Below are 15,798 nucleotides of genomic sequence, written 5' to 3' on the forward strand. Positions count from 1 at the left end.
GTAGATATTACATTGTTATATGCAAAATAGAGGAGCATTATGAAGAATTCCCTTTGTTTAAGCTCATTTCAACTCAATGAAAGTAAAAAAAAATGGTGGTTACTCATTTCATATATTCCTGCAAGTGGCCTCTTAGAGAAGAGAAGTACAAACATGAAGTGATTTGAAGAGACTAATGTTAAAAAACTGGATACTATTATATGTTTAAATTTACTATATTATTTAGGTTTGAATGCCTACAGTGAAAGTAAGAGAACTAAGTTTATGTTGAATGTAAAGTTCATTAATACATAAAATGATCCTGCACAATAATGCTAGCATTACTAATAGAGAAGCCATGGTATTGCCAATAAATGACAACATGAATGACTCCAATTGAAACCTCCCATCAAATTTCAAATTGCTAATTAATAATAGTCATTGGGATCGAAATTTTATTAAAACAAAGAAAATTACCTCAATAGTCAAGCAACAAAGATGGTACAGCGAAAAGTCACCGTGGTCTTGAGAGAATTGAAGGCAATAGTTGAGTAGTATCACTATCACCTACATGCAATTGCTGGTTATCAACCCTAGCACTCGTGTTTGGTAAAAGTGGATTCGAGAAGAAATAACCTAGGTCATATTCAACATTTGCAACACCCTCCAAAACCTTAACCACGGTGGACATAGAAGGCCTTTTCGTGAAATCAATTTGCAAACACCATGCTGCAACTTTCATTATATTTACAACTTCTACTCCATGTAATTGCATATCTTCATTGTACTTATCAACCAAATCCAACAATTGATCCTCCTCAATTTTTTTCTTGAATAGATGAAGTAGATGCATTGTTTCCTCTGGTTGAGATCGATCAAGATTTCTTCTTCCACACAATATCTCTAAGAGCACCACTCCAAAGCTATACACATCTACTTTTTCTGTAATTACTGAACTCAACCATTCTGGAGCCATATAGCCAGGAGTCCCTCTCATGACTGTCACAACTTGACTCTGGTCACGGTCAACTAGTTTAGACAATCCAAAATCTGAGACTTTTGCATTGAAATTCTCATCTAAAAGAATGTTTTGGGGTTTTATGTCTAAGTGAACAATCTTCTGCCTGCAATCTTCATGTAAATAAGTTAGACCTCTTGCTATGTCAAGGATGATCTTCTTTCTATGTTGCCAATCAAGCAAAATCTTAGGATTTTTGTCAAAAACCCATTTGTCTAAAGACCCATTAGACATGTACTCATAAACAAGAAGCCTATGAGATTTTTCAGCACAAAATCCAATCAATCTCACCAAGTTGAAATGATGAATGCTACCAATTGTCTCAACCTCAGCTAAAAATGATCTCTTGATTTGATTTAAACCATCTAGACGCTTCACAGCAACTTTAGTGCCATCAATTAAAGTCCCTTCAAAAACCGTGCCAAATCCACCAGCACCAAGCTCCTTTTTGAAATTTGCTGTAATGGATTGCAAATCATCATAAGAATATCTTGTGACCATTCCTGGTATATGATCCAAATAATACTCATCACCTTCATCAGCACTTCTCTTCTTCCAAATTAGGAAAACAAAGCTTCCAATCAAAAGAAACAGACCAAATGTGATGCTAGATCCCACAATTATTTTAAGCCCATGTTTTTGCCGTTGAACACCTTGCTCATTAACATCCTGCACCTTAATGTATATTTTAAAGCGAACAAGAGAATATCGGAGTACTTCTGGAGTGGCGGTCGTCATTGAAAAGATTTGGGATTCCAAATAGCAATCCCCAGCTTCTGATCTAATTTTATAATAAAAAATAGCAGCCTTGCACCCACACTTGTTTCGGCATTCATCTTTACATTTCCCTGAAGTTATATTTCGATGGTCTGGTTTTATATCATCTGGGTCTTGTGCTCTAAAGCGAAAATACGTGATGTTCTCGGCCTCCAAAAAACTTTGGCGTCCCAAAGCTTCAGCATCACAGGACAAGTTAGTAACCGGGATGCATCCTTGGTCAGGCTCCCTTTCATTGATTGGCTTAAAATAGCTTGTTCCATTTTTATTTTTTTCCAGAGGACAAATACACTGGTTATTACTCCTGTCGACTTTGTTTTCACAAACACCATAGTTGCCGCAAGCTGTAGGGAAGTCACAGCTATAAAGTTGTGTTGCCAGAAGAATGTCATCCCTGGGTTGCGGACTAAAAGTATAGACTCTCAAGTGTCCGTCATTCTCAAATCTTGCGTACCGCGCAAATGATGCTGAACGACCAGGTAATTCTAATTCTAGAGAACCCAATTTTGAATCTAACAAAACTATGCTTCCATTCCGAAACTCAATACCTGCGATATTGATATCAGAACTTGATAAATGATAAGAATAATAGAGTTGAGGAGGATCGGAATTGATATAAGCAAAAATCCCTTCACTAGTGAGGTTGAGCGAAAACAATCGTCCTTTACTAGTGAGGCTCTTCCCTACCCCCAACTTTTGGTCACGAAACAGCGTGTCCGTTGGGTGTTCATGAGACTGCCAAATTGTTTTATTATTTTTATCCAAGAGCATGAGGTTGCATGTGGCAGTCAACTTTAGGCTAGCCACATATTTGTTGGTGATGTTTGCGGACCACACTTTAGCTCCATCAGCATTTCGTAACACCAAGCCTCTTTTGGACGCGAACTGCAAAGTCGCATTAGCACTGACCGGATTATCTGGGTTAGCAGACCATACTACATGTGGACCCAAATATGTGTCAACCGTCCCGCTGTCGTCTTGGTAATAGTCATCATAATAAAGAACGAAAGTGGCAAAGAGAAAACTGTTGCACGGTGGATTACAGAAGAAGCCACAACCACAAGCATATTCAACACCGTACTCGGATACTTTTACATTTTCACTGACAAGTATGCTTCTCGCAATTGATCCATCATCGAACTTCACAGTATTATTGGAAGCAGAAAAACTGGTGTTCCATGAAGTAGAAGAATTTGGACTCAGAAAACCACGAGGTAAGGCCGTCCCTATGGTGCGAAAAGGTGTTAAGAGAAGAGCAAGCAGGTAAAGAAGAAAACCACAAGAAGCCCAGCTGCTGCTTATACCCATACTGTCTGTAACACGTATACAGTGCTAGAAGAAAGAAAGGCAAAGAGGGCAAGGAAAACCTGATAGAATGACAAGCATCAGTAATTAGACACTTATTTATTTATTTTATTTTTATTTTTTATGTAATTCTGAATCAAGATGGATCAGGATTTTAAAAATTAAAAAAAAAAAAAAAAAAAAAAACTCCAAAAATGCATTTATATAGTATTAAAAAATTATTAATACACAAAATCATTATTTCTAAATTTAATCATCTAACAATAATAAAGACAAAATATATATATATATATATATGTTTTTTTAACTACTAGGCTGACTATGATTTTTCTTTTTGTGAAAATTAGAGCATTTATAATAGTAGTGCTAAAAATTTTAACTTTTAACATCTCAAAAAACTATTTTATTTATTTTATCACCTCACTTTATATACAATACAATCAATATCAAATATTTTATTTCTTTTATCACTTTGTTTAAAATAATATAAACAACTCATTAAAATAATAAAGGAGGAGAGAATTTTTTGAAAAAAGATATATAATCTTAATAAAATATTTTATTTTATTATTAACAACTTGTTACAGTCAATGGTATTTATACCAATTTACTATAGTTACAAAAAATTTAGTTTTAACTTCTCCAACGACACATGATTTTTTTGTTTTTTGTGATAAATTTTTTTTTTTTTTAAATACAATCAACAGTATGAATGTTTTTATTGTTTTTGTTAAGTTTTTGGATTGGATAATTACTATTTGGCTTTAGGGTAGGTAGGCTGATTGGGAAGAAAGATGGCCAAAGGTTTTGGAAATGGCACAACAACAAAAATGAGATACATCATCGCTGTTACCTTTTTCTTTTCACTTTTTAAATTTACACCGAGTCTATTTTTTGGCCTAGTAAATTTTTGTTTAATAACACTTTTTTGTAGTGGCGGAATCAAAAAAGTTTTCTAGAGGGTCCAAGTTAAATATAACAATTTAGAAAATTCTTAAGTAAAAACATTTATTTTATATAAGTTAGCTTTAATTCAATAAAGTTGTGTTTTAAGTTTTTTTTTTGGGTACTTTTTTGGACCAATTTTTTATGGTACTAAAACTACTTATAATTGATCTTAAATTAAATTTTATAGTAGCCTATTTGTTTCATACACAGTTAAATAATCACTCAATTATTACACATACTGCCTTTTTTTTTTTGGGAACAAAATTACACATACTATTTTGTCTAATATAAACATATTTTCCGAGGGGAATAATGAATATAAACAGTAACCATTGTTATAAAATTCAACATAAACATAAAATATTCAGTCAAAAATACAAAATATTAAAAAAAGACGTCAGGCGTTCGTCTGGATTGAGAGAAAAGGAAGAGATAGAGAATAGAGTAGGTTTAGTACAAAGCTTTATTCAATTTTACTCTATTCCTCTCTATCCTTTTCTCCCCTCTTCCATTCAAACAACCATTCAAACAAGCCATGAAAGACACCGATCAAACACGTACGGTAGAAAAACTGACGAAGTGGCGTCATCTACAAGCAGTAACAGTAACAAACTAAATAAAGTAATATAAACCCTACTTCAACAAAATAGAGAGAGACTTTACTAAACAAAGGAGATCTTAGCAGATAACAAAGCAAAACAGTGAGAAAAGGAAAGAGAGATTTACTAGAGGTTGGAGCGGAGCGGACGACGACAGCCAAAGCAGATTGTTGAGGTGTGGAGAAGGGATTTTTTCATTTTATCCAGGTTTTTTGATAAATTTATGGTTTGGAGATTTGTTAGAGTATTTTTGGTGTTTAGATTTGAGGGGCTGTTTTACCAAAAATGGAGGAGCTATTGAGCAAAGGAATGGGCTAGATTTTTTTTTTTTTCCTTGTATTATCTTTTATTTTTTTCGGCCACTGCTTTTCGCTGATCCTTCCTTGGTGATTTTATAAGGCAACTAAGTTGGTTGACTAGTTGACTTACAGAATAAACTCTTTTTTTTTTAAATTTTTTTTGGTGAAAACAAAATCAACTTTTTAGTGTTTTTCCGGTCGCCAAAAAAGTGTTAGGTATGCATTTAAAATATATATTTTGTTATTAAAAAAAATGTGTGGAAATACATATGGATGAAAAAATGTATGAAAATACATATAATATTGTTTAAAAATTGAAAATGGTTGATAAAAATTGTATACCAAACACCCCAACCTTTTCCGCACCGTGTTTGGAGGTTCTCTATCCCTGACTTTGGTAGAAAGGAAATTCAATAACACTAAAAAACCAAATGAGTTACAAAGTATGTTACAAAACCATTAAAACCCAAAAGATAAAAATCTAATAAGTTTATAAGCAGACTATCATACTACACAAATCGAAGGATTGATTGAGTTCCAATCTTGCCAAACTATCAGCACATCTGTTAGTTTTTCAATAGCAATGCTTAACGTGCACATAGGGAAATTGGGAGATCAGTAGCTTACATTAATCATCCACAATGGAAGATACAACATTATTAAAATAACTAGAGTTTTTTTTTTTTCTTTTTTCTTTTTTTGAGCAAAAGAATAACTAGTTAGCTAGAAGATCCATAATAGCTTTAGCATCTAACTGTATTTCTAGAGCGGTTAACTGAAGGTTTTGGCACAAAATAAGACCATACCTTAGAGCACTCACATTTGGCTTCACCAAAAACTACTTTATTTATTATACCTTCTTATTTTACAAAACACTTAACATTAAAGCATTCAAAATGGGAATGTTAAATGTCATGTTGCATTTATTTAGCATTTGCCTCTCAAAAACCTCCACCATCCGGAATTGTAAAACTAAAGAATTGTAAAAAATTTTCCAATGCTGCTACAGTGTTATCCTACTTTTATGATGGTACTGTAGACTATTGTATTTATTTTTTAATCTATTTTATTATTTCTCTCTCCTCTATGTCAGAATTCTTAACTCTCTCTCTTTCCTCATTTCGTCTCCCTCTCTCTGTGAATTGCTCTCAACTCTCACTCTCTCTCTTTGTGCCGATGGTTGAGCCTCCACGCCGGTGTGTGGGTCATGGGTTAGTGGATCGGTGGATCAACGGGTTTGGAGTTCTGGGTTTTTATTTTTATTTTTTGGCTGTGACAAGTGCTTAAAGGAAGAGATGGGTATGGCTGAATTGGGTATAGCTGAAGTGGGTCATGGCTCTCTCAAGTCTGATGTTGCTGAGTTTTGTTGGTCGTTGGAGATTGTCGATGTTTGGGTCCGATTTTGTTGGGTTTTGTTGGTCATCAGATATCGTCGGTGTTTAGGTCTAATTTTGCTAGGTTTTTGTTGGTCATTTGTGGGTTTTGTTTTGGCGATGGTGGGTGATGGGCAGTGAAGCCTTACTTGTATAATCTTTGATTTGAATATAATTCTCTTTGTTTTGAATCAATTTTGAATAATTGGTGTGTGATTTTGATTTTTTGTGTGTTGTTGTAGATTCGGTATTTAGAGAGAGGCTGAATAAGATTATGGCTTCAGACTATTTCACCACCTCGCCGGAAATGAAGGCTCAAGTGGAAGTTGTAGCTGGAAGAGAGGTAAAAATTAGAGAGAGAAGAAAGATGGGAGAGAATAGATATAATTTTGGGATAAATTATTTTATTGTATAGAAATATTATTTTAATGTGCTGTGTAAAGTCCCGATTTAAGACCATCCCTTAATGCCCATAACTTTGCTAAGAAGCTAGTGGTGATTCCAATTTTACTTGAGAATCCGCCAAGCCATCCACCCAGCTCATCTTGCACAACACCTCCACATATTCCAGGGTTACCAAGACAAGAGCCATCACTGTTTAGCTTAGCCCATCCCATGCAAAGCTTTTCCCACTAATACGCCTCACAACCTGTCCAACTGCAGCTTTGTGGGAGTACTGTGCACAATGGATAAATTCCATATCTCTTTGAAGGTGATCTTCCAGGAGGGATGATTAGGAACCTTACTATATTCCACTTTGCTGTTTTTTCCAAGCCAATCTTGGAGATTACAAGAGAAAAAATCACTATCAAAATGGTTAATTTCCAACTGGTTCCAATTTGTCTTCACAACATCACAGGCCCTTAATGTATGAATGATCATTTCCAGTTCTCTTCGGCAAAGGGCGCTGATTGTGTCATTGACGATACCTCTTGCCATTAAAAAACAATCCTTTAAATCTATGCTATCATGGAAATACATCCACACAAAAACTTGAATTCGAGGAAGTATATTAATTTTCCAAATCCACTTACCCATAAAATTAAACATAGAAAATAACATGTTTGAGAAGTAGGATACTGTTTACAAAATGTGTTAATATTAGACAAAGTTCACTTGTGGGTCCAGTCCTGCTGTACTAGCTATAATGCCCTTGCCCTTAACTCTTTATTGTGCTAATATTATTAGACCCGATGATTTGTGCCTCTATATATAAGCCTGTCTCCGTAAAGTTGAATGTGTACTCTATATATATATAAAGAGAAAAGAGAGGAGAGGAGCTAGGTCCGTCTCTAACTAACATTTGAATAAGAAGCTCAATTAGGAAGAGAAGAAATGGCAATAAGCCAAATATATTCAATTGCTCAATTGTTCTTTTACAAATGAATTTGGTATAAGCTTGTTATGTAGTAGGGGCCTATATTCAAAACATATTTAAAATTATATACAGCTATAAACCAAATCGTTAAAATGTTAATAATGATGTTATTATTTGCCTTCTACAAATTATCAAGATGGAAGCAAATCTTTTTAAGTGCTAGTATTTAACTACTTATGACCATGTGATGCACGGCTTAACCACTAATAATTATATCTCACCTAAAAATTAATTTGATAAGCTATTAGTTTGGACCGTCCGTATTCAAATTAATTTTCTTTGTATAAGCTATTAGCGGCAATAATATTCTTGCCTTAATTAAATTAAAATGTTAAGTGATATTGTTTTCATAAAAAAAAATCATAAAAAAAATGTAAAGTGATATTGGAGGAGTCTTTAGTATACTCTTGTAGTTTGAATTTGATTATGATAGAATCAAGATTCATCTTCGTTAGCTTATCTAATTTTCAAGCTGTTTTATAACTTTAGTTTCTGTCTTCTCTGTAAATGGGGTAAGGCCGCAAGGCTACCAAGACCAATTGGCAACTGGACCTTAAAAAGCATATTTTTCTGTTGGTCGAAGTAATATCATTCTTAAGGTTTATCACTATGAAGGTCAGAAGCTCGTCTTTCTCAAATTATATATACTAGTGTGTAGTCTGTACATATGCATAAATACAATTAAATATGACAGTTTTTAGACTCCTTAAACAATTGATTAAACCTAGGTAATTAGCCAAGTTGTTACTTAGTCCAATTAAACAAGTCTAGGTTATCACAATAATAAAGATCAAATCATGCAAACCAGTGGAAAATAAATAACGCACAATATGATCACCCAGGAAACCAAACCGGTAAAAACTTGGGGAGGATTTGACCTACCTATCCTCAAGGTAAACTTGAATCCACTATCTTGAAAGAATCAAAGTTCATACAAAAGGACTTATAAGCACCCCCGCTTGACTTCCTAATGCTACCAACCAGTAGAACTTACTGACACGACCACGTGCTAGCTCTGAATTCACGGACTCCTTCTTTCTTGGATTCCCACCAGCTACAAGCACCCCCGCTTGTGTATCCTTTAAGCTTTAATGGCAGCAACTGTTTTGATCATCAAGGTGTAGAGAATATCTCCTCCTTGAAAACCCTAAGTTTGTGTAAAGGAAAGCTCCTCTAGATCTCATAAGAGATTTACACAAACCGCAATATGAGCAACCCTAAAACGTGGCTAGGGTTTGCCTTTTATACTTAGGACAAATAAGAAACCCTAAAAACGTTTTAAAATAAGTAGGGCTGAGTTAGAAAATTCTGCAGAAAAGCAATCTGCCCGAGCTTTGATCGGTCGAGCCTAAGCTTCGATCGATCGAGCCAGGCCGAAAGCCACAGTGCTTTCTGCTTTACACTCGATTCCAACTTTACATTGACATACAACTTTGAGCTAGCTTTAAACACTTCTAAACACATTGTTTTGATCATGGTTTGTCAACAATACAGATTAGAGTTCTAAATACACAAAGTCTTAAACTTTAGAACCTAACAAACTCCCCCTTTGGCAATCCGTGACAAAACACAACTTAGAAGCTCAAAGTTTACAAATTGAAAAGCCCTTTACAAAATAATGCTCATAAACCAAATTCAATCCTAACTACTATCCATCAGTTGTAAGTGTAGACAGCAGCTCAATTGAATCAACCTATATGTTTCCTGAAACACTAAACAAAATGCATAACCGCATGTGTGGAAATAATACAAGTAAACAAAATAACTTCTTGATTTCAAACAACACACAAATAAAGACATATATCAATGAATAACTCATAAATATAAATCAATAAGCAGTTTGAAACAAGAAACAAATAAAGTACCAACAAAAACATAAAACTCCCCCTAACATGAATATCCCATCAAAAAACAAGGAAAGAGCTAAAAATGTTAAGTACACAGTGAAGTACCTAGATACAATCTAAAACTCCACAAGCTCCAACCAAAAACAAAAAGTCTCCCCCTGAAAACAAAAACCTACAAGTACTCCCCCTTTTTGTGACGGAATGCCAAAGGGCAAACAAGATATCCATCATCAAAAGGGAGGTGGTCTAAACTGCGCCAACTCCGCACGCAAGGCACGGATCTCATCAAGTACGTCCACCAAAATCTGTCCTTGAGCCGCCTGAATGGTCAAGACACGATCCAACGTGCGACAAATGTCTGAATTATCCATAGCATTCGGTGGAGGAACAGCAGCATCAGCATCAGCAGCAGCACCTGAAGTCTCAGCAGCAGCTGTACCTGTAGAAGAGGGAGGAGGGGGAACACTACTAGATGACGCATCTTTAGGACGAGTAGGAGGGACCCTCAATTGAGCAGCCCTCTGACGAAGAAAGGTGGCACCTATAGGAGCTATCACATGAACAGGCTCACCTGACGGAAAACCATCTAGACCTAAATAGAGCAGAATCCTATGAATGAAAATAGGATGAATCAGCGCATGCCCTACGGCAGAACTCCTATGAACCTCGTTCAAAGAACGAAGGAACAAGTGAGGAAAACTGATAGACGCTCCAAAAGTAAAGGCGTACAAAAACACACATCGTTCTAAAAGGATGGTGTGAAAGTGAGAGATAGGTCACAAGGAATGACACGCAATCCTAAATAAGAGATAGGCAGTCTCGGTAAGCTCAGCGGACGTGATCAGAGGATCAGAACTCCACTGGATAGAAGACCAGTGATGTAAGACATGATAACATCTAAAGAGGGTGACTCATCATAGGGATAGACAGCATCCCGAACAACCGGCACCCCAAGAGCCTTAGCCACCACCCGAGGGGTAATGGTGAACTCTACACCTCGTATCCAACTCTTAACTAGGGTGTTGGAATCATAGATGTGGCAAGAGAGGTTCGAGTAGAACTCTCTAATCAGGGCAGTCGGAGGTGGATGATCTATCTCTTCGAGAGGCAACCAACCCCTAGACTCAAAATTGGCCCTAATGGCCGGATCAAGCGCATCTAACACAACGGCTCGCTCAGACCAAATCTTACGCTTATAGTTCAAGGTGTCATAGGCTTCTCTACACTTATCATTCTTAAACAGCTTTACTCTAGGTGAAGACTCAGAGGAAGTGGAAGTGGTCCTATGAGCTCTAGTTTTCCTAGGCATGGTGCTAAGATAAGGATCAAACCACAGAGCGAAAGAACAAAACCACAAAACAAAACCAAGGGCAGACTGCAAGTTAGCACAAAAACAAACAAAAAAAAAATAGAATCAAAATCTATATGATGCATGAACAAGTTTAAATGTCATGATGCATGTGCTAATGCAGTGAATTAAGTCAAAAAGATTCAAATTACAAAATTGGCTTGCACATAAAGGTTTTTAACACAAAAAACCCCAAAATATAGAAACCACTTGATCAATTTAAAAAAATTGACGAATTGATCATAATACATGATATAATAACAACAATAATGACCAATTACATCAATTGGAGAAACCAATTTGACAAAATCCCCAATTCAGATCAAATTCAAAACCCTAGAATTTCCAATTTTTCAAAAACCACAAAATTGATCAAATTAAACTATAGGGAACATTAATATAACATCATGGCACAAAAACCCATTGATCAATTACACAAGAATAGGCTTGAATCATCAAAAACCCTAAAAATTTTGAAGATGCCGAAAATAGCCATGAGAATGCATGAAAAATGCATGAAAACAAGAAATAAACTTGAAAAAGAAGGGAAAAAGGGTCTTACCGGCTTCTAAGGACAACAACCTTGCAAAAAACTTGAAGGAAAACGACAAAAATTTGATGGTGGAGCCTTGAGCCAACGCAGAGAGAGAGAGAAAAGCAAGAAAAAGTTTGAATAGTGACTTTGAAAAAGTCCAAATCTGCTTTTTAAAAAACTTGATACACGAGTTTCGATCGGTCGAAAATCAGTCTTGACCGGTCGAAACAGACAAAGACTCCCTCTCTCAAAAAAATTTAAAATTTTAAAAATTTCGATCGGTCGAAAAATAGAATGGACCGATCGAATCAGGCAGAGGCTCACCATATTTTTCAGGAAAAACACAATTTTTGAAAAACAAGTTGGTTTAACTCAAAGCTTTGAAATTTAAGAACAAAAATGCATGAGTATGAGATGATATGATTTTCCAAACAAGAATTTTAAGCCTAATATTCCCAAAAACAAAATTTTGCATTCTCCACAAATTTTCAAGTAACAAATTTAGTTTGCATATAATTCAAAGTGATTGCAAAAACTTGGTTGGTCAGACTATAAACACACACAATAACATGTACAATGTTTAGCAACGAGTAACTCATGTAGTGTGTGTGACTAGCAAAGACATGAGATACATGTGAGGTGATATGTGAATAGCAATCAATCACAAAGTCTACAAAATTCATCACAAAGAATTTAAAAGAGACTATCACCTAAAGAGTTACATCATATAACTCCCACATCTCCTAGATCATAAGCTTACAATCATGTAAGTTTCTTGTATTTATGCCTCATAATATACATTGCAATTTTAAGTTTATGTGAGTTTGGCATCAAGCCTAATAGTACACACCAATTAGATTTTAAGAATTAAGCACTTTTACCGAGGCTTCACCTTATGTTCTTTTTGTGCATGTGCTACACTTTCTCGAGTACAAAATCTTATGATATGCACTAAGGTGTTCATGATTGGCTAGTGAACAATGGTGAGATGGTTATTTATGCCTTTCTCTAAAAGTTCAAGTCCAACATTTAAAAACAAGTGACTTCAAGATTAAGACATAGTAATCAAAAACCATACACATCTTTCCCACACAACATGCACTACAAATCTTCAACTAGTAGAGTGCAATAAATAAGCTCATCAAAGTTAAACAAGGTACAAAAGACATGTTATGTGAAAATAAATTGACCAACCTTGTTCTCAAAAACCAAGAAGAATAGTGCAAAAAACAAAATGTGTTTCATTTTTTTTTTTTTTAATAAAAATAAAAACACCTAGAATGAAATGCATGAATGTTATGCAATGCAAATCCTAGAGACAAAAAAAAAAAAAAAAAAAAAAACACAACCAAAGAACAATGGTCACAAATGGTAGATCAATGAAGCACAAGGACCATGTCAGAAAGACTCAGTTAGGTTGAGTCTTTTGCATCCAAAACTTTTTAGATGCACCACGAGCATTGGAGTTCTTATTCACTTGAGAATGATTACCAACTCCAGGATTGGAATAAAGGTTTAAAGCCTTTACCAAATCACCAATAAGTACCATAGGATCAAGTGCTTGAGGCACAGGTACTTTTGGTTTGTTTGCTCTCTTTGCAGCTTGCAACTTGTAACAATTTGGACATATGTGTCCAGTCTTTCCACAAAAGTGACAAACCCATGCAGGTTTATCATATGTCTTGTCCTTAGATAGGGTAGGCTTCTTAGGCTTAGATTCTTTCAAATCAACCCTAATCTTCCTAGATGATGAACCTTCTAAGGGTTTAGCAACCTCACTCACAGAGGGTTTGACAGTCTCACTCACTATCTCACTCACAGAAGGTTCAGAAGAAGAAGATGAAGGAACAAACTTAGTGGAATGGGGAGCGGACACACAGACGCTATCAACATAACCTAAACTAGTTTTGTCAGAAGATAACTTTTGAACACTCAACATTTGATCAAGTTTAGAACTAGCAGATCTAGCAACAGATAAATCAAGTTCCAAAGATTTAACTTTATCAAGCAAAAGCATGTTTTCAGTTTTCACATTGTTCAAAAGATCATTAGCATCAAACAATTTAACAAGCAAATTTTTCTTTTCAAGCTCAAGAGATTCAATTTTCTTTAGGCCTAAGTTCAACATTCATAGCATCCTTTGCAACAACTTTGTAAAGTTTGTTATAGGCCTCTTGAAGATTTGCATCTTCAGAGAGTTCCCCATCAGAAGGGTTCTCTTCAACAGATACGCTCTCATCAACTACAGCAGTAGCAGTGAAAGCAATGAAGTTTCCATCCTCATCACAATTAGAATCATGATCAGAAACTTCACCATCACTAAGGGTTACAGCCATAACCTTACCCATAGACTTCAAATAGGTTGGACATTCAGATTTCATGTGTCCATACCCCTGACATCCAAAACATTGAGAGCCCAAAGAATTATTGGAAGTTTGACCTACTTTTTCTCTAGGTTTATCATTGTTATTAACTTTAGTGGAATCATGCTTCCTAAAATTTATAGGTTCAGTAGTGTTTGTGCCTCTTGCCTTTCTATTGTTATTCTTGAGAAAGTTTCTAAAGTTCTTGGCAAGATAGGCAATCTCTGTAGCAGAGAGCTCATCATCAAATCCACCACTATCAACATCATCAACTGACTTAAGAGCCATTGATTTGGATTTGGTAGTTTTGGGTAGATCCAACTCATAGGACTGAAGAGATCCTACAAGCTCATCAACAGGGATGGAGTCCACATCCTTGCTTTCAGTAATGACAGTCACCTTGGGTCTAAAGTCTTCAGTCAAAGATTTAAGAATCTTCCTAACAATTTTAGGTTGATTATAGATTTCACCCAAGTTAAAAGCAGAATTAACAATATCATTCAATTTAGCATAGAATTCATCAAAAGATTCATCATCAGACATCCTAATTCTTTCAAATTTAGAAGTCAATTGCTGCAATTTTTTTATTTTGACAGCCTTTGTGCCTTCATGCACAGTCTGGAGGATATTCCAAACAGTATGAGCGATCTCAACATTCGAGATTCTCTTAAATTCCTCCATATAAACAGCACTAAAAATCGCATTCATAGCCTTGCTATTAAATGAAGCTGCTTCTTTCTGAGAAGTTTGCCACTCACTAACAGAAGTAGTGGGCTTCTCCCATCCGTATTCAACGGAGTTCCACACCCTCTCGTCAATGGATTTCAGGAAGGCTTTCATCCTTACTTTCCAGTAAGCATAATTATTCCCATCAAAGTGAGGAGGAATAACTAGAGAGTGTCCGTGTTCCATGACAACAGGGGTCAAGGATCAGTTCAGAGATCAAAGTATCAAAAACAAAAGAGCTACCCGCTTTGATACCACTTGACAGTTTGTAGACCCCTTAAACAATTGATTAAACTAAGTAATTAGCCAAGTTGTTACGTAGTCCAATTAAACAAGTCTAGGTTATCACAATAATAAAGATCAAATTATGCAAAGCAGCGGAAAATAAAGAACACACGATATGATCACCCAGGAAACCAAACCGGTAAAAACTTGGGGAGGATTTGACCTACCTATCCTCAATGTAAACTTGAATCCACTATCTTGAAAGAATCGAAGTTCATACAAAAGGACTTACAAGCACCCCCGCTTGACTTCCTAATGCTACCAACCAGTAGAACTTACTGACACGACTACGTGCAAGCTCCGAATCCACGGACTCCTTCTTTCTTGGATTTCCACTAGCTACAAGCACCCCTGCTTGTGTATTCTTTAAGCTTTAATGGCAGCAACTGTTTTGATCATCAAGGTGTAGAGAATATCTCCTCCTTGAAAACCCTAAATTTGTATAAAGGAAAGCTCCTCTAGATCTCACAAAAGATTTACACAAACCGCAATATGAGCAACCCTAAAACGTGGCTAGGGTTTGCCTTTTATACATAGGACAAACAAGAAACCCTAAAAACGTTTTAAAACAACTAGGGCTGAGTTGGAAAATTCTGCAAAAAAGCAATTTGTCCGAGCTTCGATCGGTCGAGCCTAAGTTTCAATCGATCGAGCCAGGCCGAAAGCCACAGTGCTTTCTGCTTTACACTCGATTCCAACTTTACATTGACATACAACTTTGAGCTAGCTTTAAACACTTCTAAACACATTGTTTTGATCACGGTTTGCCAACAATACAAATTAGAGTTCTAAATACACAAAGTCGTAAACTTTAGAACCTAACAAAATATAATTAAAATTATACGTTTCAAATTATACTTTTTATATATATAAAAGATGTTTAAATTATACATGGCATTAGAATAATAAATGAAAAAAAAAATAGAATTCTATCTAATAAACATTTCAATAATTAATTAAAAGAAAATTTGTAATCATAAATGTACTAACACACCTTATAACTAAAAATTGTTAAAGA

At 35.4% G+C, this 15,798-nt stretch overlaps 1 protein-coding gene across 1 annotated transcript; it reads right to left on the reverse strand.

Annotated features, from left to right (window-relative positions):
* Nucleotides 1-242: 242 nt before the first annotated feature.
* On the reverse strand, nt 243-4,997 carry LOC126714995 (G-type lectin S-receptor-like serine/threonine-protein kinase SD2-5). The gene is made up of 2 exons (XM_050415419.1): nt 4,754-4,997; nt 243-3,141 (listed from the first exon to the last, which is right to left on the reverse strand). Exon 2 carries the CDS (start codon nt 3,080-3,082, stop codon nt 494-496), a length of 2,589 nt encoding a protein of 862 aa, XP_050271376.1. The 5' UTR covers nt 3,083-3,141; nt 4,754-4,997; the 3' UTR covers nt 243-493.
* Between the last annotated feature and the right edge of the window lie 10,801 nt (nt 4,998-15,798).

The sequence above is a fragment of the Quercus robur genome, chromosome 2 (genome assembly GCF_932294415.1).
Source record: "Quercus robur chromosome 2, dhQueRobu3.1, whole genome shotgun sequence".
NCBI classification, from domain to species: domain Eukaryota; kingdom Viridiplantae; phylum Streptophyta; class Magnoliopsida; order Fagales; family Fagaceae; genus Quercus; species Quercus robur.

Excerpts from the sequence above, each read along its gene's own strand:
- LOC126714995 (XM_050415419.1), bottom strand. The coding sequence starts at position 3,082 with ATGGGTATAAGCAGCAGCTGGGCTTCTTGTGGTTTTCTTCTTTACCTG.